We start from the raw sequence: 24,540 nt of genomic DNA on the forward strand, positions 1-24,540 counted from the left end.
TAAACGATTGATTTCCGATCGAAATTGATCGTTCCCGTCGATCGGTCCATGCGGAAGATTTTGCTCGAACGCCGGTGGGTCGGGAGTGTGTCAATAGCTGCGTTCGAATGACCGATGCTAGCGGCAATACATTACCTGCTCTGCCGGCGCGTGTCCCCGCGGTCACCGCTGCTCCTTTTCCGCTGGGTTCCGGCAGGCTTCGCTTCTTCCTGTCCCGACAGGAAGTTTAAACAGTAGAGCGCCCTCTACTGTTTAAACTTCCTCGGATAGGAAGAATTGAACCCAGCGGAGAAGGTGCAGCGGGGACACACGCGCCGGCGGAGCAGGTAATGTATGCAGGGGGGCGGCGGCAGCTTCATAGATGGTGAATCTATTTCACGCTGAAATCCATTCACAGTCTGTTTGCAGTAAAGGCAGCCATACGATCCCTCTCTGATCAGATTCGATCAGAGAGGGATCTATCTGTTGGTCGATCTGAAGGCAAATCGACCAGTGTATGGCCACCTTTTTTTTTTTTTTTTTTTTAATAATCTTTTATTTTCACAAACAAAGTACATTGCACAAGACCAAAAGCGATCTGTTGCATACATAACATAACATGGAATAATTTGTAGGCAGCAATATCTTAGTCTTATCATCACAACTTTATATAATAACAGTGTATTAACAGTGCCTTCTTTTGAAAACCTATTGAGTAATTTGAGAGCAATCTTGACCTATGTATAGAAAAGTTATGCGATGACCTGCAATTACCACATCACGGGTTCCTAACAATCAAATTGATAAGGTTAAAATCTATAACAGGACCCTTACAGAGCTGAGGATGATTATTGCATGCCTTTTATTCTCCCCCCCTCTCCCCACCCCCTCCCCTCTCTCTGGGTCGGATCCCCCCCCTCTGTTAAACCAATCATTTTAGCATGAATTATTCTGTAGGACAGCCCTATGCCATCTGCACCATGTCGCATATGCGCTATTACAAGAGACTTCCAATATTAATTTAAGGTATTGTTTAGGGTTATATCAAATTCTTCAGAATGTCTAAAGAAATTCCAAAAGGACCAGGTTTTTTTGTATACTTCAGTTTTATTTAGAGCCGTGTATGTCAGTTCCTCCATTAATTCTGTACAATCTAGTTCCCTCACCAGTTCCTCAGTTCTAGGTATGATCGGGCCACCCCAGTGTCGTACAAGGAGACATTTAGCGCTGTTTAAAATGTGTCTAACCACCGATTTTTTTTGTATCCCTTCATGGACCAATTATTGGAGTGTAGAATATAGAACTCAGGGGAGAAAGGAATATCTCTATTTGTTACTGCCTTGATAAGTCTTTCTACTCGTCTCCAATATTCGGTCAGTTCTGGACATGCCCATAATAAATGTAGTAAAGTACCTTTATCTAAGTTACATCTCCAGCAACTGTCATTTCTGTTTGGAAATATACTTTTAAGTCTTGCTGGGGTGTAGTACCACCTGGTCAGTATCTTGTAATTAATTTCCTGTACCCTCACTGCTCTAGATGATTTAAGTGCGTACGTATATAACTTCAGTTTTTGAGGTTGTGTAAAGGTTATGCCCAGGTCACTTTCCCATCTAGATATGTATGGCATTTGAGGAGTTGCTTTAGTTGAGATAGCAACGTAAATTTTGGATAATGTTTTTCTGGCAACACCCTCCTCTAGGCAGAGACATTCAAATTCTGTATTACCTCTAAGATTAAAGGGATGGAGGGAAAATGATGCCAGAATATGTCTATATTGGAAGTATTCCCACCAGCTTAAATTGCTACATACTTGTTTTCTCTTGAGTGTTGAGAGATCTGCCCATTGTCCCTGACTGCACATATCTTTGAAACACAAGTTTCTCTGTTGTCTTATTATATTCCTTCGCAGCGTCCCCTCCCTTCCGTCAATATTGGGGTTATTTGAGATAGGGAATAGAGGGGAAGGAAAGGGCGCTAGTTGTAGCTGGATATTGGTTTTGTGAAAAACTGAGAGTGTAGCATGACACAGAGGGGGCAATTTCCAAGAGTGCTTGGGTTTAGAGTTAATCCATACCAGACTATTTATATTGTATTTTGCCATAGAAAATTCCATATCAACCCATTGTTTGCTCCCCCTATGCCTATGCCAGTCTATTACCCGCGTTAGCACCGCTGCCTGATAGTATCTCCTGACACAAGGTAAGGCCAGGCCACCCTCCTGTTTGGGACTGTAGAGAATATCTCTTTTTAGCCTGGGGGGTTTGAATTTCCAAATATATCTGTTAAAAAGTGACTGCATTTGCTGAAAAAAGGAGAGAGGGATGGCCACCGGCAAGGTCTGGAACAAATAAAGCAATCGGGGCATCAAGTTCATTTTTAGTACTGCAATTCTACCCATCCATGATAGATGGGGAAAATCCCATTTCTTCAGATCGGATGCCAGACATTGTAACATAGGAGGGAAGTTTTGAGAGTATATTTTTTTAAGGGACCTAGCAATGTTAGTGCCTAAATATTTAATTGTATGGCTACTCCACTTAAATGGGAAGTTCTGTTTAAGAAGATTCTCCACTTCTAGGGGCAGCCCTGCATTGAGTGCCTCACACTTATCAAAATTGATCTTAAAAAAAGACACCCTGGCAAAGCGTTCAAATTCTTTTAACAGGTTGGGTAATGAGATCATTGGCTGTGAGAGGAAAAACAAGAGGTCATCAGCATATGCTGCTATCTTATGAGAAGTCTTATCTATTTTTATGCCTGCAATATCGTCATTGCTTCTGACCGTACACAGGAAAGGCTCCAGGGCTAGGGCAAATATTAGTTGGGAAAGTGGGCATCCCTGCCGAGTGCCGTTTGTAATTGAGAAGGGTTCTGACAATATCCCATTAACTTTTATTTTAGCTGTAGGGGTTGTATATAGGGACCCCACACAAGCCAGCATCCTTTCACCTATATTTATATGCTGTAATACGGCATTCAACCAGCCCCAGCCCACCCGATCGAAGGCCTTTTCTGCGTCCGTGGAAAGTAGCATACATTGGATCTTCTCCGATCGGGCGAACTGGAGCAGGTCAACCGCCCTGATTGTGTTGTCTCTAGCTTCTCGTTGAGGGATAAACCCCACTTGATCCCAGTGTATAAGATGCGGCATTAATTCTGCCATTCTATTTGCAAGGGTTTTGGCGAATATTTTCAGATCAGCATTCAAAAGGGAAATAGGGCGATAGCTCCCACATGAAGAGGGATCTTTTTGAGGTTTAGCCAATACCGTAACGTGAGATTCCAATGCCTGCTTGGGTAAGTGTAATTGTCCTCTCCCCTCCGCTATTGCGTTGAATAGTCTGCAGAGATAGGGGACCAGTATGTTTTTATATTTTTTATAGTACTCAGCAGGGAAGCCATCTGGCCCCGGGGCCTTCCCTGATTTAATGTCTTTAATTACCCCAGAGATCTCTGCTTCAGTAAAGGGTTCCTCCAAAGCGGTTTTCATATCGCCTGTGAGCTGTGGCATATTTGCCTGTTTTAGGTACTCCTGTATGAGTGAGACTGGGGGCTCTTTGCATGGGCTATCGGGCCCCTGTGTCAGGTTGTATAGTTTGTGGTAGAAATCTTTAAATGATCTGGCAATGGATTCATTTCTAATATGTCTTTTGTGTTTATGGTCAATAATTTGAGAGACGTACGTTTTTTGTTGCTGCTGCCTCAGGGCTCGTGCCAGCATCCTACCTGATTTATTGCCATGCAGGTAAAAGTGATGGTTACATCTGCGTGCAGCCTGCTTGGCCGAGTCCTGAAGCATCTTATTAAGTTTGTGTCTAGCTTCTACCAATGCCAGAAGATCCGATTCCACAAAATAGCGTTTATGTTTGTTCTCCAGACCTTGAATTTCTTCTAACAGACGTCTAATAGCCTCCCCTCTCTCCCTCTTAAGCTGTGTGCCCAATTTAATAAGGTAGCCTCTTAGCACGCACTTGTGGGTTTCCCACAATATGGGCAGTGAGACATCTCCCTTGTCATTAAGATCAAAGTAATTCTGGATTTGTTTTAAGATCTTAGAGTTCTGAGTATCATCTTGTATTGTTGAGACATTCAATCTCCATGTAAATGGTCTATCTCTCTTGGATTTGCAGTGAAGGGTAGCTGAGACAGGGGCGTGGTCCGAATAGGATATAACGCCAATCTCTGAGGTTATATAATCTGAGAGCAAATTATGAGATACCCATATATAATCCAGTCTGGTATACACCTTATGTACGGAGGAATAAAAGGTGAAATCCTTGTCAAGGGGATGAGTCACTCTCCATATATCAATAAGTTGTCTATCATGTAAATCTTTCCTCATCCTATTTAGTTTGACGTGAGCTATATTAGATTTCCCATGTGAGGTGTCCACCTGTGGCATGAGTGCAGTGTTTAGGTCTCCGTCAATAATGATGCTACCCTCAGCAAATGCGTCTAGTGTCAGCAAAAAATTATGCAGAAATCTGTCCTGGTCACAGTTTGGGGCATATATGGAGGCGAGCGTGTATTTTTGGTCCTTAATAAGACATTTCACCATCACATAGCGTCCCTGTGGGTCAGATTTAGATGAAATTTCCACAAAGGGAAGTGCGTTATTAATTAAGATGGCTACTCCTTTTACCTTAGTGGGTTGGGGACTGCTATAATATGATATGGGAAAGTGTCTATCACGCAATTTTGGATGAGCTGTTCCTTTGAAATGTGTCTCTTGGACAAATATTATATGCGCTTTCTGCCTCCACATATCCCTCAATAAGATACGTCTCTTTTCAGGAATGTTTAGTCCCTTAGCATTGACTGTCACAGCCTTTAAATGCGTCATGGTGGTGTATCAATACCTAATATTACCCGGAGGGATCCGACCAGAGAGAAAAAAACCCTAACAATCAGTGAAAAAAGCAATTTGCTAATATAAATCGTTAACAAAACTTTTGAGAACTTAGAATCATCTAAGAGAAGGGCCGCTGCCCATATCATCACCTGTATCCACAGGTGCACCCTATTGGGGGATAGAAGTGCCATGTTCCGTTGTGAAGAGTGCACTCCTCACTCCCCTTCTACCCATAGAGTTTAAATAATATAAACATTTATGAATATTGCTGCTTTGTGCTATTAAGTCCCATTTTGCTATTATAACCTAATGTAATTCGGCAAGATAGACGTCCAGCTACTGCCTATAATTCAGAAAGCATTAGTTGGTAGCAGGGATAAATATTCCGCTATGCAGTCATCACTGCTCCTGTCAGTACACAGTATCTCTGAAGTGGATTTTTGGTTGGGGTGGTTTAATGAGATATGGGGCAGGAAATGTAGAGGCCCTATGTGATCACCAGTGCTTTATTATAGACACGCGTGTCCCTTAATTGGCGTAAGATGGTTCAGTGACGGTTTGACCGGCCATGTGGGGGCGAGATTCATATATCAATTCTGCTTATTGCAAGTATTACGCTTTGTAACACAGAGAGATAGAGCCGGCATGACTACGCGCCTGCGCATGTCGGTCCAATATGGATCGCGCATCACAGTATATACAGGTGGCCTGAGCAGGTGATACGCAGGCGCGGTGTCATGCCAGCGCAACAGTAATGCACATTTCAACATGAAATAATTATCCTACACAAAGATCTCTCCCTTCCCCCCCCCCCCCCTATAGCAATCCCACCATCTACATTTGTGGGGTCTCTAAATATACTGATATGAGAATCATCTCGTATATGCACATGAGTAATCATACAAAAAACAAAGTATCATGCAAGATATATCAGACGTCTTTTCTGCTCCATTAAACTGAGCCCTCAAGAGAAGTGTCCCAGGGCGTGGCAGTCACACAGGGTCCCCCAGCTGTCTGGGATAACTGAAAAATAAACATCCCCTCCTCCCGTCCCCTTGCTGTTTCAGCTATTGTACGTGTTTCCCTCGTACACTATAAGGGGTGCATAACATTGGGGACCTGAGACCCCAAAATCAGTTCCTATCCATAAAAAAGTGTCTAGGTAATCCACAACACAAGTAACAGTACTTAGCTGCACAGGAACGTCCCTGCTTCAGGAATGAGAAGAACGTATTGCTTTCATCATGTATTAAAAATTAATCAGCTTCTTGCTGGCGTCTGCCTTGTTTTTGCTTCCGTTGGCGCTGTGGTAATCCAATCCCCATTTTCTCTGGTTGCCAGTCTGGTAGATCCACGTGCGTGATATCCAGCGCAGTAAAAAGATCAGGAAGATCCGAGGGGCTTTTAAGGGTAAAGGCTTTCCCATCTTTTAGAATATGCAGTTGGAACGGGAACCCCCATTTATATGTGGCTCCAGCATCTTGTAGCTCTTTAAGCAAGGGCTGCAGGGCTCTCCGTTGCGCCAATGTAGTCGGTGCCAAGTCCTGAAAAAGAAGGAGTTTGTGGCCCTCGTGCTCAATGGAGACCGCCTTTCTGGCTGCTTGCATGATTGCTTCCTTAACTGTGAAATAATGGATGCGACAAATGACATCTCGTGGCGGGTTGTTTTCAAGTGGTTGCGATCTCAGCGCTCTATGCACCCGGTCCATTTCTAGCTCAGCGTTGTCAGGCTGTTTAAGCAGCGCATTAAAGATGGTGGTCAGTGTCGGGCCTAGTTGTGACGCAGGTATGGTTTCTGGGAGTCCCCTCACCCGTATATTGCACCTTCGGCTTCTGTTCTGCATATCCTCCAGTCCCACCCTGAGCACTGAGTTTATTGCTTTCTGTTGCTCGTTCTGGCTTGTTAGGGTCCGGATTTCAGCTTTCATTGCTGTTGAGTCAGCTTCCAGGGCGGCTAGGCGTACCTCATGGTCTCGTATGTCTTCCTGAATTCCTTGCAGCTCTGCACGAGTGGCTGAAGTGATTCTTACTGCTAAATCATCCATGTCAGCTTTCGTTGGCAGACTGTGGAGAAAGTCCCTAATCTCATTCAGGGATTTAGCCATTGTATTTTCTTCACTCCCACTGCTCTGCAGCCTGTCTGGTGAGGGAGCTGCCGCGGCCATTTTTGCAGGAGTCTGTGTAGCCTCAGTCTTCTGTAGATAGCGTGTAACCTTTGGCTGCACCGAGGGAGTCCTTTTTTGTGGCGTGTCAGAGTTGGCTGACCTCTTTGATCTCCCTGACATGTTCAGCAGGGGATTAGATAAGAAGAAAGCAGCTTTTAGCTCAGTTTAGGGCAGATGGAAGTGGGAGCTCACACACCATGCGTCCTCACACGGCCATTGCTAGCTCCGCCCCCTGTATGGCCACCTTTAACAGTTCTTTTTAGGCCTTGTCACGTGTCTGGCAAATCCTCAGACATTGTTTACACATCAGGTTGTAAATTAGAATTTGTAGGTAAGCAAACCATTATAGGGTGGGTGGGGGGGGGGGGGCTTGGTAGTAGGGAATTGTGGAGAGAGTACACTACACGCCAAGGTTCAGTATAGACAAATTTTTGGAAAGAATATAAAAGAGCAATTTTAAATCTGGTTTCAATCCATCCCCATTCAGATATGATGGTCCCCATCTTGGTAAACCCCAATGGTCATGCTTAAAGAGAATCCGTACTGTAAAATTCTTACAATAAAAAGCATACCATTCTATTCATTATGTTCTCCTGGGCCCCTCTGTGCTGTTTCTGCCACTCACTGCTGCAATCCTGGCTTGTTATTGCCATTTTTATGCAGTGTTTACAAACAAAAGACATAGCAAGTGATATGCTGAGAGTAGCTCAGTGTGTGAGTCATACAGAGTGTGCAGGGGGCCTGGAGAGGCTGTGTATAGCTTCTATCCAATCACAAGCAGCACAGCACATTCCAGCCTGACTGCCTGAGCCCCACAGACCTGACAGAGGAGAGAAGATGAGATCATATAACAGAGATAACACAGCCACTGTGCAACTAGGAAAGGCTGCAGTAAGACAGAGCACATTAGAACGGCTATAGGAACTTTATAGGATAGAAGAAATAAGGCTCAAAATTTTGTTAGACTCTCTTTAAAGAAAATTAGAAAACACACACACACACACACACACACACACGCCACCTTTTGCTTTGATTACTGCTTTGCACACTCTTGGCATTTCTTGATGAGCTTCCAGAGGTAGTCACCTGAAATGGTTTTCACTTCACAGGTGTGCCCTGTCAGGTTTAATAAGTGGGATTTCTTGCCTTATAAATGGGGTTGGGACCAATAGTTGCGTTGTGGAGAAGTCAGGTGGATACACAGCTGATAGTCCTACTGAATAGTCTGTTAGAATTTGTATTATGGCAAGAAAAAAGCATCTAAGTAAAGAAAAACGAGTGGCCATCATTACTCTAAGAAATGAAAGTCAGTCAGTCTGAAAAATTGGGAAAACTTTGAAAGTGTCTCCAAGTGCAGTCTTAAAAACCATCAAACGCTACAAAGAAACTGGCTCTAATGCGGACCGCCCCAGGAAAGGAAGACCAAGAGTCACCTCTGCTGCGGAGGATAAGTTCATCCGAGTCACCAGCCTCAGAAATCGCAGGTTAACAGCAGCTCAGATTAGAGACTAGGTCAATGCCACACCGAGTTCTAGCAGCAGACACATCTCTAGAACAACTGTTAAGAGGAGACTGTGTGAATCAGGCCTTCATGGTAGAATATCTGCTAGGAAACCACTGCTAAGGACAGACTTGTTTGGGCTAAAGAACACAAAGAATGGACATTAGACCAGTGGAAATCTGTGCTTTGGTCTGATTAGTCAAAATTTGAGATTTTTGGTTCCAACCACCGTGTCTTTGTGTGACGCAGAAAAGGTGAACGGATGGTCTCTACATGCCTGGATCCCACCGTGAAACATGGAGGAGGAGGAGGTGTGATTGTGTGGGGGTGCTTTGCTGGTGACACTGTTGGGGATTTATTCAAAATTGAAGGCATACTGAACCAGCATGGCTACCACAGCATCTTGCAGTGGCATGCTATTCCACCCGGTTTGCGTTTAGTTGGACCATCATTTATTTTTCAACAGGACAATGACCCCAAACACACTTCCAGGCTGTGTAAGGGCTATTTGACCAGGAAGGAGAGTGATGGGGTGCTGTGCCAGATGACCTGGCCTCCACAGTCACCAGGCCTGAATCCAATCGAGATGGTTTGGGGTGAGCTGGACCGCAGAGTGAAGGCAAAAAGGCCAACAAGTGCTAAGCATCTCTGGGAACTCCTTCAAGACTGTTAGAAGACCATTTCAGGTGACTACCTCTTGAAGCTCATCAAGAGAATGCCAAGAGTGTGCAAAGCAGTAATCAAAGCATAAGGTGGCTGCTTTGAAGAACCTAGAATATGACATTTTCAGTTGTTTCACACTTTTTGGTTATGTACTATACTTCCACATGTGTTAATTCATAGTTTGGATTCCTTCAGTGTGACTCTACAATGTTCATAGTCATGAACAACTCTGTGAATGAGGTGTGTCCAAACTTATGGTCTGTAATAAAAAAAAAAAATATAAAAAAAAATAACTGCAAAGTGGGGTGTGCATAATTATTCAGCCCCCTGAGTCAATACTTTGTAGAACCACCTTTTGCTGCAATTACAGCTGCCAGTCTTTTAGGGTATGTCTCTACCAGCTTTGCACATCTAGAGACTGAAATCCTTGCCTATTCTTCTTTGTAAAACAGCTCCAGCTCAGTCAGATTAGATGGACAGCGTTTGTGAACAGCAGTTTTCAGATCTTGCCACAGATTCTCGATTGGATTTAGATCTGGACTTTGACTGGGTCATTCTAACACATGGATATGTTTTGTTTTAAACCATTCCATTGTTGCCTTGACTTTATGTTTAAGGTCGTTGTCCTGCTGAAAGGTGAACCTCTGCCCCAGTCTCAAGTCTTTTGCAGACTCCAAGAGGTTTTCTTCCAAGATTGCCCTGTATTTGGCTCCATCCATCTTCTCATCAACTCTGAACAGCTTCCCTGTCCCTGCTGAAAAGAAGCACCCCCAGAGCATGATGCTGCCACCACCATATTTGACAGTGGGGATGGTGTGTTCAGAGTGATGTGCAGTGTTAGTTTTCCGCCACACATAGCGTTTTGCATTTTGGCCAAAAAGTTCCATTTTGATCTCATCTGACCAGAGCACCTTCTTCCACATGTTTGCTGTGTCCCCCACATAGCTTGTGGCAAACTGCAAACGGGACTTCTTATGCATTTCTGTTCACAATGGCTTTCTTCTTGCCACTGTTCCATAAAGGCCAACTTTGTGCAGTGCACGACTAATAGTTGTCCTATGGACAGATTCCCCCACCTGAGCTATCGATCTCTGCAGCTCGTCCAGAGTCACCATGGACCTCTTGACTGCATTTTTGATCAGCGCTCTCCTTGTTCTGCCTGTGAGTTTAGGCGGATGGCCTTGTCTTGGTAGGTTTACAGTTGTGCCATAATCCTCCCATTTCTGAATGATTGCTTGAACAGTGCTCCATGGGATGTTCAAGGCTTTGGAAATATTTTTGTAGCCTAAGCCTGCTTTAAATTTCTCAATAACTTTACCCTTGACCTGTCTGGTGTGTTCTTTGGACTTCATGGTGTTGGTGCTCCCAGTATTTGCAGTTATTTAAAAAAAAATGTTTGGAATCGTATGATTTTCGTTCCACTTCTCACATATACACCACTTTCTATCGGCCTTTCATGTGGAATTCCAATAAAATTGATTCATGTATGTGGCAGTAATATGACAAAATGTGTCAAACTTCAAGGGGGCCGAATACTTTTTCAAGCCTGTGTGTGTGTGTGTGTGTGTGTGTGTGTGTGTGTGTGTGTGTGTGTGTGTGTGTAGATAGATACACACACACACACACACACACACACACACACACACACACACACATGTATATATATATATATATATATGTATATATGTGTATATATGTATGTGTGTGTATATATATATTTATATTTATATATATATATATATATATATATATATATATATATATATATATATATATATATATATATATATATATATATATATATATATATATATATATATATATATATATATATATATATATATATATATAATAATTTTTTTTTTTTTTTTTTTTTTTTTTTTTTTTACAAGAACAATAAATTATCAACCTCCCATCAGTGAGGAACAGTAGGAGACGCAATGTAATACGAAGTTAAAAACTTTTAAACCAGAATAAGTGTTGGCTTTACTTTCAAAGATGATGCACACAATTATAATGTGGCAAATTTAGGATATGTTTCAACTTGTATGCTGCGTTTGTCTCCCCAACACAGACGTGGCACCTGTGCTGATGCAAATTTGCATCTGAATCGGTAATGAGGGGATGCGTTGTCCGAAAAAATGCTGCAGGCACTATCCCCCTCCCCCCGACCAAATTCGAAGCACCCTATTGATTTTAGTAGACTGTAATTCTGCTTCTGAAATTGTGTGTGGGAAAAGGGAGCAAATTAGCCCAAGTGGAAACTTAGCCTATCCAGCACAGCAAACACAGTGCTTTTAATGGGCAGATCATTGTTTCTCTTGTTGAATATTGTGCCATAGATGTGCTGTGATATCGCTTCAAGTGCCTCTGAATAGTCCAGTTTTATATTTCTTAGTACTGCACATTAATATTTATGCTGTAGCTAATGAAAATCAATCAACTTCTGTCTTTAAAAGCAATCCGTAGAGGACTGCATGGTATGAAAGTAGTGGCAAAGCTCTATGCAATACAGCCTCACCATCTCAACCATGCAGGCTGCTGCCACTAATGTTTCTATTGAGCCTCAGTGAGTACCAATGTTTGGCTGAACTTCCTGTTTAAGTGCAGCCATTCCTCCCCTTCTGCCAGCCACACCTTCTTCTAGCCATGTTGTGGTGATATGGCCTGGCTTCTGCACCAACATGGAGACTCAGTTCATACTGCGTTTGGAGTGGTAGCACAACTGTATCATATGGATATAGTTTCCATTCCTGCAGTCCATGGTAGTGTCCAGCTGTCTGAAACGCTGCAGGTTAGATTTGTACATTTGTAGACCAAGAAAACAAATCTTGACTTTAGAGATATGCACAGGTGCGATTGGGGCCATGCTTTCCTGTCCAGTCCGTTTTTGTATGTCTATTGATGCATTGCCTTCTGCTCTGGGAAGTCATCAGGCAGCGGACCTAGTGCAAACCAGCGCTGAGGCCAGGCATCTGTTATATATGGTGAAAGTTAATAACAGAGTCCATAGTCAGATTCTTATCAGTCTGTGAGAACACACCAGGACATACCAGAACCCCATTTGTGAGAGCAGCCAGTACTGTAGAAGAGGCCATATACATCAATTCTACCTCCTGATTTGATCGTTTTGATTGAATCTACCAGACATTTGACGCCTAACAAATCTGGATTCACTTTCAATGGATTTTGAGCAGTTCATTAATGTAGCGTGATTGGATGTGTTGGAAAACGTCTATATGAGCAGATGAGGCAGGAACAGCAGCATATCATTGCACTGCATCAAGCCGTACAGTGCTTGGGGTCCAACTGATGTGCAATACATTTCTGCTAAAATCTATCAAGATGGTATGCCTTGTGCTCCAGGAAACTAATACTATCCAGTCGATTTCTGATTGGTGATGGATCGATCGGATTGGAATATATGGCTGTAATCTATGCCATATATGCATAGCTTAAGACTGCATAATGTGCAGCCTTATTACCACATAGGTACACATTGAACTGCCATTGCGTTCATTTAATGTTGGTGAAAAAGAAAAACAGGAAACACAAATATGCTGCTAAAATTTTAAGTATATGGACAGTGTCCAATATGTTCTGCCTCTGCTTCCCTTCCCTTCTGCATAAAATATAAAGAGTAAATTTGAGGTAAAAAGCCAGATGTTAGTTCTATTCTGGTGCCACTGAATGCTTTATTGGCATGGTTTCAGCATAGTTTATTGAAGGTCTGTGTGAAAGTATTGTCTTTCCTCCTTATTGTGTCTCTCTCTCTCTCTCTCTCTCTCTCTCTCTCTCTCTCTCTCTCTCTCTCTCTCTCTCTCTCTCTCTCTCTCTCTCTCTCTCTCTCTCTCTCTCTCTCTCTCTCTCTCTCCTTAACCCTTACTTCTGCCGATGTATTGGCCAAGAGACAGATCACTGATCAGAGAGAGATCTGTTGGCTGCCCATATACCGCAGGCCAATTCCTGATCGATTTCAGCATGAAACCACTTGGGAGTTGGCCTTGTGACGGCTTCGTTTCCCCCCAAATGCTAATGTCCCCAACCTTCCGGCCCGTGCATTAAAATCTCTCACCTGTCTGGCTGTTGCAAGTGTCTATCTGCTCTTTCTTCCTCATTTGCATACCATGTGACTACTACTCATAGCACATAACACTCGTGTGACATCATAGGCTCCATGTGGGATGCGAATGGAGCAAGCAAGAGCAGCTGGACACTGGTGGCAACCGAACAGGTGAGAGATGTTACATTTGGGGGGGGCAGCACAGTTTGTTCTGTTGTATTCGTTGCTCATCCCGATATCACACGCTGTTACCACTGTGCACCCTATCGGCCACATCAGCCAAAATTCCCCAGCATGTCTGTTCGATAGTACATGTGACCAATTTTGGGCCGGAATTGGTCAACCGAGTATGCTTGTGGCAGCACCGATTTGCATCTAATTCGATCATTTTTTAAACAAATGGTCGATAGGCTGCCAAATCGCTAGATGTATGGCCACCTTTTTGGGATCTAGTCAGTAGGGATTGTCGTTAAGGTGCAAATGCAGGGGAACCTTGGTTTGCTAGTATAATTAGTTCTGGTAATGTACTGCATTTGCGATTCAAAGCACTCTTGTATCAAAGCGAATTTTCCATTAAGAATTAATGATTCGTTCCACCATCCGAAAACTTTATAAAGTACTTTGTATAAAACATGTTTCTATAAAGTAAAATGCATACTGTGTGTTTGTGTGTGTATGTGTGTACGTGTTTAACAAGGAACTTTTCCAATGACAGTTGCTTTTGCCTCCTTTTTGAGGATTTCATGTACAGTATATGTGAAATTGTACAGTAACTGCATTTGGATGCAGTACAATCCTGTAGTATCAAAGAGAATAACCATCGGCACAGTTGTAATGATGTAACATGTATATACTTACTGTGCTTGTACATCAAGACGTTGCTTGCTTATCAGTTTCATGCAAATTTTGCTCATCTTGCAAAACACTTGCAATCCAAGGTTTTCTTAATTTTAAATGATTGAGAATTATGCTAAGTATTATGATTCAGGATTATGCAAATGTTTATGAAAATCTAAAATGCAAATGTGCGAATCGTGTCTTGCAGTGAAATATTCATCACAGATAACAGCAGATATGAGGCAGAGAAAGTTTTTTTTTTTTTTTTTATTTTTTTTACACACAAAATGACAGCGGACATGAAGAAAAAAAAAACTGTAACTTACCGGGGCCTTCTCCCAGCACCCTGCAGCCGTTCTGTCCCGTACTGGTATTCAAAGATCCTCTAGTCGCCCACTGCGGCTCAGTTTCTTCACCGCCAACTTACAAGTCAACAGCCACAGGGCTGCCCGCACCCTCGTTTGCGCTCCCGTGGCCGGGAGCTCCAGCACAGTACGAGAAAATATCTACTGCGTCTGCGCAGGATGCTCACGGGAGCACGAACAGGGCCACGCAGGCGCAGTGGATGCCGACCAGCAAAAGAGAAAGTAAGCCGAGACGGGGGACCGGAGGATCGTTCCAGGTATGCACATGCACAGGACCGCTGCACGGGGCTGGCAGAAGCTCCAGGTAAGTGACTTTTTTTTTTTTTTTTTTTTTTTTTATAGCAGCAATCTTCAGGTTCCCTTTAAAGGTGAAGCTAGCAGTGTTTTCTATCTGACCTAAACTTAGCCACACACATGAATTTTTCCATTCAATTCTGGGACAATTTGTTTGCTTTAATCAAATTTTCCGGTTACCATAACTTATCCTATCAATTCCTTTTCAATCAATTCTAAGCAGTCTATTAATCCGGACTCATTTGTAAATCTGTGCAAGAGGGTTGGGGCGTGTCTGTGATGAATCAATAGGCCATAGTGTTGTGCTGCATTGAGCAGTACAGTGCTTGTTGTACGATTGATGCTCAATAGATTTCTGCTGAAATATAGAGACGGAGTGTGCCATGTTGTAGGGAAGAAATGTATCACTATAAGATGGCATCTTACTCAAATAGGGATCTAGTGATTTGGCATATCAACTGATGATTGATCCATGTGTGGCTAGCTTAAAGTTATGCATACACTGGTCGATATAGCAAGCTGATCAATCCCTCCTCAGTTAGACACTGGGGAAAGAGACGTCCAACATATGATAAAATGGTCAAAAATGGTTAAAGGAAAAACATGAGGTGGCTTACCTCAATAAAGACAAGTCGTTAAGGGTTTTATTATGTTCACTGGCAACGCGTTTTGTTAGTACTAGCCCACTTCCTCAGGCTGATTAACGTTCTAGAGGAGAGTCTAAACCAGGGGTGCCCACACTTTTTCGGCTCGCGAGCTACTTTAAAATTCGCCGAGGCCAGGAGATCTACCGACGTTTTAAATGCACCAAACCCCCCCCTCGAAACGTAGCTAGGTACAGGTCCCCTCAGTACAGGTTAGCTAGGTATAGGTCCCCTCAGTACAGGTTAGCTAGGTATAGGTCCCCTCAGTACAGGTTAGCTAGGTATAGGTCCCCTCAGTACAGGTTAGCTAGGTATAATTCCCCTCAGTGCTGGTTAGCTAGGTATAGTTCCCCTCAGTACAGGTTAGCTAGGTATAGGTCCCCCTCAGTACAGGTTAGCTAGGTATAGGTCCCCCTCAGTACAGGTTAGCTAGGTATAGGTCCCCCTCAGTACAGGTTAGCTAGGTATAGGTCCCCCTCAGTACAGGTTAGCTAGGTATAGGTCCCCCTCAGTACAGGTTAGCTAGGTATAGGGCCCCCTCAGTACAGGTTAGCTAGGTATAGGGCCCCCTCAGTACAGGTTAGCTAGGTATAGGTCCCCCTCAGTACAGGTTAGCTAGGTATAGGTCCCCCTCAGTACAGGTTAGCTAGGTATAGGTCCCCCTCAGTACAGGTTAGCTAGGTATAGGTCCCCCTCAGTACAGGTTAGCTAGGTATAAATCCCCCTCAGTACAGGTTAGCTAAGTATATGTGCCTTCTTCAGTACAGGTTAGTTAGGTATAGGGCGGGCACATGTAATCACTTACCTCTCTTCAACTGTGGAGGCTTGTCATCTCCCCGTACAGGCCATGTGCAGCAGCGATGCGGGCAGCCATGACACCTCGTGCGCGCAGCCATGACACCTCGTGCATGCAGCCTTCATCACACAGGCTGCTGAGGGAGCGCTCCAGCGGCCAGCGTGAGAGGAGGCGGAAGTGTTGCCTCCAGCGCCGCCCCCAGCCATGACACTGCCGCCCTGGCCTCTCAGCCGCGCCCTTCTCCTCTCCTGAACAAATCAGCGGCCAGCAGCAGAATCTGATAGGACGCGGCCAAGCGGCCGCGTTCTACAGCTGCTGGCCACAAAATTCAATGGGATGCGGCCAGGAGGCCGCTATCTACCAATCAGGCGGTCGCGACCTATTGGGCAGACCTGGTCTAAACCAAGGAAAAGGCACCTCTTTCTTGACTTAGATTCTTCTTTGGAACATTAATGGGTCTGAGGAAGTGGGCTAGTACCCACAGCTCTGGAAGCCTCTCCCCCTCCCCCCATGTGTGTTTTCACCTTCCTCTGGAGGTATTCTAATTGGTCTAGACCTTTTTGGCTATCCTTTACCAAGAATGCGACCGGGTCCAGTTGGGCTGGACACCCTAATTGAGTGTAGTTTATGCATCTTCTCCTGCCCACAGTTGTTGTTTGCCTGACTGCAACCTTCCTTTGTGAGTACCAAATCTTACCTTACCTTATTCCAGATTGTTGTGACTTACTGCACCATGGGGGCTCCCGTTGACTCTGGTTGTATTCTAACCTCCCCCCACATTTCCACCTTCTTAGTTTGAAATTGGTTACTGATCAGTTCCTTCCATGCTACGCATTTGATCTTTATTAAGCTGGCCACTAACGGTCCAATTTCTAGCGAAAAATCGTTTGAGCGATCAGAAATTCTGATCGATGAAAAATCGTTCACTACACCATCAACTGACCAATCATTGCTTCTTATCTATCACGACCACCAAGAAAATCCAAATTTTCGTTCGACGAAAATTCATTCGGGCGACATTTTTTTCACTCGTTCATAATTGATTGTGTCCACCAATGGAGATTTACAACCAATCCGGTCAGAATTTCTGATCGCTCTAACGATTTTTCGCTAGAAATTGGACCGTTAGTGGCCAGCTTTAGATTTCAGCCTTAAATCTGTTGAACAACAATAGAGCCACTAGTAACACTACTACTTTTTATGCAGTGCTGCTCTATATGTGGCCATATTTCTACAGCTACTTGTCTCACATCCACTCGTATGGAGAATTTCAGGTGGAAAAATATATACATGGGTGGCCAGCTGAAGAGAGGGGCGGTGACAACTTGTGTCGAGCCGCAGGCAATCTGAGGATCCAGATTTCAGGACAAACTTGAATTAATTTCTAATCCTTTTGGCCTGACCACTGTCTTATTTTTGTCATTGTAGATACATTTTTAAAGTAAACCTGAGGCCTGAAGAAAACAAACAAAAAAAAATTAGATACTTAGCAGCACTGGTGATGGAAGCCTCCTGATGCTCCAGGGGCATTTTTCTGAACCTCCACAACCCCATCATTGCTGCCGGTACCTTCTCCTTTGTGGCTGCGCTCCCCTCCATGTACAGCTGTGGCCTACTGCGCAGGTGCGGGCACAAAAAAAATTTAACATTAAAGCGGGCCTGAACTCTAAACTTCCTCTTTGTGCTAAAAATAAGCGACAGCATAATAATCATTTCCTTGTTACAGCTTATAGTACTCCCACTGAGATTCTGCAGAGTGGTTACTTCCTGGTATCCTGTCATCACAGAAAGAATTAACCTCCTGTGTTTGTATATTAGCTCAGAATTATAGCTGACAGCTCAAATTACATTAGGTCATTACTTGCTTAGAAGGGTGAATTAGACAGGCTGTTCCCTATTAACATACACAGGGTGGATTTCTCTCCGTTTTCCTTGTCTCCTGTGCAAGAATTCAAGTCCACTTTAATACTGAATATTTTAAAAATAGTCCCATCAATGGAACGGAAGGGCATATGAAGATTTAGGAAAAAAGTCAGATACTTACCTCAGTAGAGGGATGCCCCTGGATAGTCCAGAGACTTTTCTCCGCTGTGGTAAGTATCTAACTTTATTATCTTTCTTCAGGTATGCTTTAAAGGGAAACTGAAGTAAGAGGTAATACGGAGACTGACATATTTATTTCCTTTTAATCAATACCAGTTGCCTGGCAGCCCTGCTGGTCTATTTCTCTGCAGTAGTATCTGAATAACACCAGAAACAAGCATGCAGCTAGTCTTGTCAGATCTGACTTTAAAGTCTGAAACACCTGATCTGCTGCATGCTTGTTCAGGGGCTATGGCTAATAGTATTAGAGGCAGAGGATCAGCTGGGCTGCCAGGCAACTGGTATTGCTTAAAAGGAAATAAACATGGCAGCCTCCATATACCTCTCTTTAAAGAGTTCCCCTTTAAAGAGAACCAGAGGCAGAATATTGAACTCTTAATGGGAACCAGAGGCATGTCATGTGCTTGTCGCTAACCTGGTGTTTACCTTTACCTCGTCAATATTTTTTTTCCAGCCGCGCCTCCCCCATAGCTTAGCTCCCCTAACCCCCCCCCCCCCCCCAACCGCTCTTCGCCTCGTTAGCTTCCTCCAATCAGAAGCTAAGCTGCCACCCAGAAGTACTTCCTGGGTCGCGGCTGAGCTTCTGATTAGAGGAAGATAGTGTGGAGGAGAGCGGCAGGGGAAGCTATGCTATGGGGTAGGTGATGCTGGAAAAATTGACAGGCTGCCAAGTAAACAGGCTAGCGACAAGCAGATTGTCGCTAGCCTGGCGATCTTTTCTGGGGGGGACAGTAGAGCACGGGGGGGTTACGGGGGACTAGTGGCGGCAATAGAGACACAGAGGCATGTCATTGTGCACATGACATGTCTCTGGGTCCTATTAAGATTTCAATATTCCGCCTCGGGTTCTCTTTAAAGTGGATCTCCATTCACATGAAGATGTTGCAACCTCTGTTAGGTTATTATGGCTTTCTGTTATGCAGAGCTGCTATTTTTGTATTTCTTGGATATTGCATGGATACATTAGATGTGAATATATTGTAAATTGTCCCCTTTTAGTATTTCCTCTATTGAAATACCATGTGTCATGTTTTATAAACCGTTACCAGTAAAAGTTTGTTAAAAACTGCTTTGTTTTCAGGTAATAAGCCACCACCATCTTCAACAAGTCCATCCAGTTTAATTCGGCGCACACCTTCACTTGACACCTTAGCTGCACCTTACCTCTCTGGACAGTGGCCTCGGGAACAAGGGCAGGCTGCCCCGTCTATGTGTGACAAGTCTACGCAGGTACATTTTTTTTTCTTTTTTTAAATAATAATTTATTGATAAACATACTTTTTTAAACCTACTTTTTTTAAAGGTGGGTGCAGTCCGTGCTGCTACACTTTTTTTTTTTTTTTTTTTTTTTTTATTGTGACCCTCTGTCAGGTAAAAGGGACCCTCAGAGCTGGAGCCGATACCAAGGATGAGCCAATGGTGATCATTTGGTGTTTAGGAATAATATTACTTAAAGTACCATGTTCTGTCATATTTATTAGTTTCTACATTGTAAGTCTATGTCCATTTTTACATTGCTAGTGCATTCCTAAATACAGGTGTGAACCCTATTTTGACACATTTGTACAACACATATTCTAACCATGCTTCACTGTAGGCAAAGCTTAGATAGTAAAAATGTATTGGAATGCTTTGCTCCACACTTCTACGGTTTTGCTTATCAGCCCCACACAGAGGTTTTACACCCAAAGAGTTGCAGAAGCAAATATACCACATCTAGACATTAACCAGCAGATTGGAACCACACAAAAAAGTGGGGATTCTACTGTATATCAAGTTTCGTCCTCCCAACTGTCATGGATGCATTTTCAATTGCTCCAGAAATAGGTGGCTTTTCAGTACCAATTACTGTGAAGTTGCTGTGTGAATTTCTTTACTAAAAGCATTATGTGTTTTTCCAGTCTGCTCTGAAATGAGATCATCACTTTTTCTGTATGTTGCATTTGGTAAGATGTGTAACAATGTCTTTGTACCTCACTTCATTCTTTAAAGATTGCCAAGTTCATTGGCTGAATACCGTTTTTGGTCCAAAAATGATGTCAGTTGAACCTGGCCACAGTAATACTCCAATACTGGGATTAGTGAAGGGGTTTAACAGGTCTTTTTACATAAGCTTCCTGCACATGAGGAGGAAGCTAATGTAAGACTACTATTATCCCTTGAGTATGTAAGTTGTTTTGGGGCACATATGTCACTAGATGTGTCTGTGTCAAACCAATATACTTTGCGAGCTGGCTTTTGCTTGAATGTTGAGGAGGGAAAGTGTAAGACTAGTAACTGGAGTTGGAAGGGGGGGGGGGGGGGGAGCAAAATCATTGGCAAGGATTTACCAGTAAGCACAATCTGAGGTGATCAACATCCTGGAATGTTGTCTACATCACTATTCGGACTGTGTGTTAGAAAAACATGTTGTCATAGTCATGTGTTCTCTGTCACATGTATCAATTTCAGCTACCATAGGAGTTAGATGGTCCAGTGTAGCTTGTTAAAATACTCATTGGTGACTCCTTAGCTAGCCATGGAAATGCACGTATTATTATACAAACCCATTGTTGAAGTATACCTAAGTAGCACATATTGTTTCTGTGGGGAGGGTAAGAGGGACTAGTAGGAGACACACTGTGAGACACACGGTCAATAGGGATCTGATTGATCGTTGTTTAATGATCTGTCATGACAGTTGCAAATGTTTTATGGAGTGCAGTGTTCTCCCTAGAATTTTTTTCCAGCCGGGTGGCATGAAAAAGTAGCCGGGTGGTGCGACGAGAGAGAATGCAGGGGCGGAGCTTCTGTGTGCAGCTCTGCTTACAGCATAGGAGGAGGTGAGCCGATGACAGCCGGGTGGAGCACCCAGCTAAAAGAGCCTAGGGAAAGCTCTGTTGGTGGGGAGAAAAGGGGGGAGGAATAACTTGTGTGCTGTGTTGTGCGCCCCTGTAGCAAGCCCTTAAAGAGACTCTGTAACAAATTTTTCAGCCTTAGTTCTTCTATCCTATAAGTTCCTATGCCTGTTCTAATGTGCTCTGGCTTACTGCAGCCTTTCCTAATTGCACTGTCTCTGTAATAAATATTATCTCCTTTCCTCTGTCGTGTCTGTCGGGCTAAGGCTTGAATGTGTGGAATGTGCAGGGCTGCTTGTGATTGGATAGAAGCGATACACACCCTCTGCAGGCCCCCTGCAGGCTCTGTATGACTCACACACTCTGTTTATGTGAGCCTATCACAAGCTGGTTAGTTTGTTTGTAAACACTGCCTACAACTGTTAATTACAAGCCAGGATTGCAGAAGAGAGTGGCAGAAACAGCACAGAGGGGCACAGGAGAACATAAGGAATAGAATGGTATGCTTTTTAGTGTAAGAATATTAGAGTACAGATTCTCTTTAAAGCTGCAGTGGCCATTTTAGTAAAACCTGTCCTTGGTCTTTAGGGGGGTTTAGCACTGTGGTTAAAGCAAACCTGCAGTGAAGAAAAAAAAAAGTATGATGAATTGTATGTGTAGTATATAAATTATGAATAGTACATTAGTAGCAAAGAAAAGACTCTTATTTTTTTTTCTTCAGTTATATAGTTGTTGTTTTTTTATTTATAACATTGCATCATTCTGTCATATTTACTGTTTACAAACCACATTCTGTATTTTAAACTATAAAAAGAGCAGAACTAATGACCATTTCAACTTTTCTGCAGTAAAATATTATCTCAACTTAGGGCTAAAACTCACTAGCTGCCTTTTCTAAGTGCTAGTGATTTTGAAAAGCACTTGATAATGTGGTGCTATGGGGGATTTTCATGAAATCACATCGCTCAAGTGGGATCACACCAATAGCATTACATTACCAAGAGCTTTCCAAATCGCAAAGTGCTTGGAAAAGCGCTCCTAGTGGGTTTCAGGCCTCATGGAGCCCAGAGAAGCTCTTTTACATAGATAACTGACGTTTCTTAACTCTTCCTGTATTGGAAAACAATATGAGACTATTTTCTTTGCTACTAATTTTCAATTTCTTAGCTGAACTACACATACAATTAATTCTCATATTTTTTTTTCCACTTCAGGTTTGCTTTAAGATACTTTCTTTGGCCATCTGTCACTAGGCCAGTGTCCACTAATCCGATTACTGATGTCACTTGAGTAGAAGGGAAATAAACTATCCCTAAACCCTCTCTAATGCTGGGAATACACGGAGCGATAGTTCCTTATCAATCGAGCCGCTGATGGCTCGATTGATAATTTCCGACAGGTCTGATTGCCCGGCGGATCGATTCCCCGCGGGCGGGGAATCGAGCAAAAGATAAGGTAGCCCCGCGGGGACCAGCGGGAATCGATCCGGCGGCTAATCGTGCCGCCGGGTCGACTCGTGTATTCCCAGCATTAGGCTCCCTGCACACTGCAAATCCGGTTTCCAATTTGCGATTCCGATTTTCCCTGAATGCAATCAACAGAAAAACGGAGTCAAAATCACAGCATGCAGTAGCGATTAGAAGTCGGAATCGGATGTAAAAAACGATTTAAGAATCAGAAACGTGTGCAGGGAGTTTTAGGGTGATTTTATAATTTGTATTAATATACCCCTGGTGCTAAGTGGGCATGTTTATTTATTTTTATTTTTTTTCCCCTCTTCCCCATTGCTGTACCTGCTGCTAGACTGATTTCCCTGCAGCTCCTTCCACATGGGGTACTTGTGAGACATGCTGAATGGGAATTCGAATAGTTCATTCTAGCTGTTGTCTTGTCCATTCATGCACTGCTTACCTGTTCTCTGTGTCCCATCACTCGTGTCATTCAGCTTTTTTGTGTATTCTGCTGGCATCATTTAGCCTCATTGTAAGTATAGAACAAAGCTGAATGACTGCTGTAGGCAGCAGAACCCAGAACAAAACTGAATGACTATGGTGACAGCACATAAAGGATATCCGGAAGGGAAGAACTGTATGTACAGTTAGCATGATAAAACTTGTGTATATACACCATCTGGTCAATCCAGTGATGTCTAAAGATGACCAAAAATATCAGATTTTGTTCAGGCCTCTATTATTCCTGGTCAGGACCCCTGCGCCATAGACTCCATAGGTTGCAGTCTGTTCTCATTTTCCTTGTAATCTAATGCATACAGAGCCTGCTGTTATTCAGCTATTCTGATTCAGATGACCAAATATTTAATACACAATTTTTATCAAGAAGTCTTGCTTGATGCGAAAAGAGAATATTTGGCCATTCTTCAGTGCTGTTGGTAGTTTAATGTAGATCTGTGACTTGCATCCTCTAAGAATATGATCTGTTTCCCTTCTTAATTATGTAGTGGGAGGATGCATGTTGCTGTGCTGCACAACTAATTTGCTCTTGCTGTACGGATTAAATAATGCCCCAGTAAATCTACTATGCGTGACCTAATTATGTGATGTACATATAATTATTATGCAAAATGTACTACTTCTTTTCTCTTTGATAAACGCAGACGGAGAGTGCTTGGGCTGAGGAGTATGCTGAAAAGAAGAAAAGCTCGCACAAGCGGTCTGCATCCTGGGGCAGCAATGAGCAGCTGAAAGAGGTTAGCCAGCTGCTGTGTGCTGAATGGTGGGCAGGCCTTCTGCCTTCATAGAACACTTCTTGTGTGATCATGTATTTTAAAGACCCTGCACAAAGAATGTTGTATGTTATGAATTATGTATTTTTTCCCCCTTAATTACTTTGCTTGCTGAATGACAAGTATTTCCTCAACAGAACTGTATTGTATGTGTGCTGAGCTCTCTAACTTGGTAGTATGAACAAAATCTATCTCTTAAACAAGCTAATGGAACAAAATTAGCAAAGACAGTCTGCAATATCTGTGCTTTCCAAAAAGTTATGCTTTAGCTCCATTTCAGAAATTCATGTGAATTTCCCTTCCCTTTATTGTGAAATGTCAAGTTTGAATATACTTCAATTTGTCATAATGTCTTATGTTGTTTGAAATATAAACAGGAGCTAAAGATATATATGCATGCCAACCCTCTTTTCAAACAATTTAATTTGTCATATATTTGGATTTTTTGTTTCCTCTAAGAAATGCCTTTTTATTGTGAAACTTCAAGGGTCCTTTCACACATGGGCTCATATGCAATTGACTGTTTCTCCTGAGTTTTCTCCTAGGTGATATTTTGATACGTTCTTATAAATTGCCTTTTAACCCACCAGCAAGCAAGAAAATACTCAAAATAAATTTAATATTACTTTTTCAGTTGTAAAATGCTGAAACGTTAGTTTGAAAAGAAGTTACAAAATTATCTCCCAGAAGAAAAC

General features: G+C 42.9%; 1 protein-coding gene across 5 annotated transcripts in view; it reads left to right on the forward strand.

Annotated features, from left to right (window-relative positions):
* The window catches only part of FAM117B (family with sequence similarity 117 member B), a 109,429-nt gene that overhangs the window by 29,338 nt on the left and 55,551 nt on the right, over positions 1-24,540 (forward strand). For 4 of the 5 annotated variants that reach the window (XM_068245116.1, XM_068245115.1, XM_068245118.1 and 1 more), the window contains exons 2-3: positions 19,347-19,495; positions 23,717-23,809. In XM_068245116.1, the coding sequence (XP_068101217.1) occupies positions 19,347-19,495; positions 23,717-23,809 (242 nt within the window). The remainder of the gene's footprint in view (positions 1-19,346; positions 19,496-23,716; positions 23,810-24,540) is intronic. The other variant, XM_068245119.1, reaches the window with a different exon arrangement.

Source organism: Hyperolius riggenbachi, chromosome 7, assembly GCF_040937935.1.
Source record: "Hyperolius riggenbachi isolate aHypRig1 chromosome 7, aHypRig1.pri, whole genome shotgun sequence".
NCBI lineage: Eukaryota > Metazoa > Chordata > Amphibia > Anura > Hyperoliidae > Hyperolius > Hyperolius riggenbachi.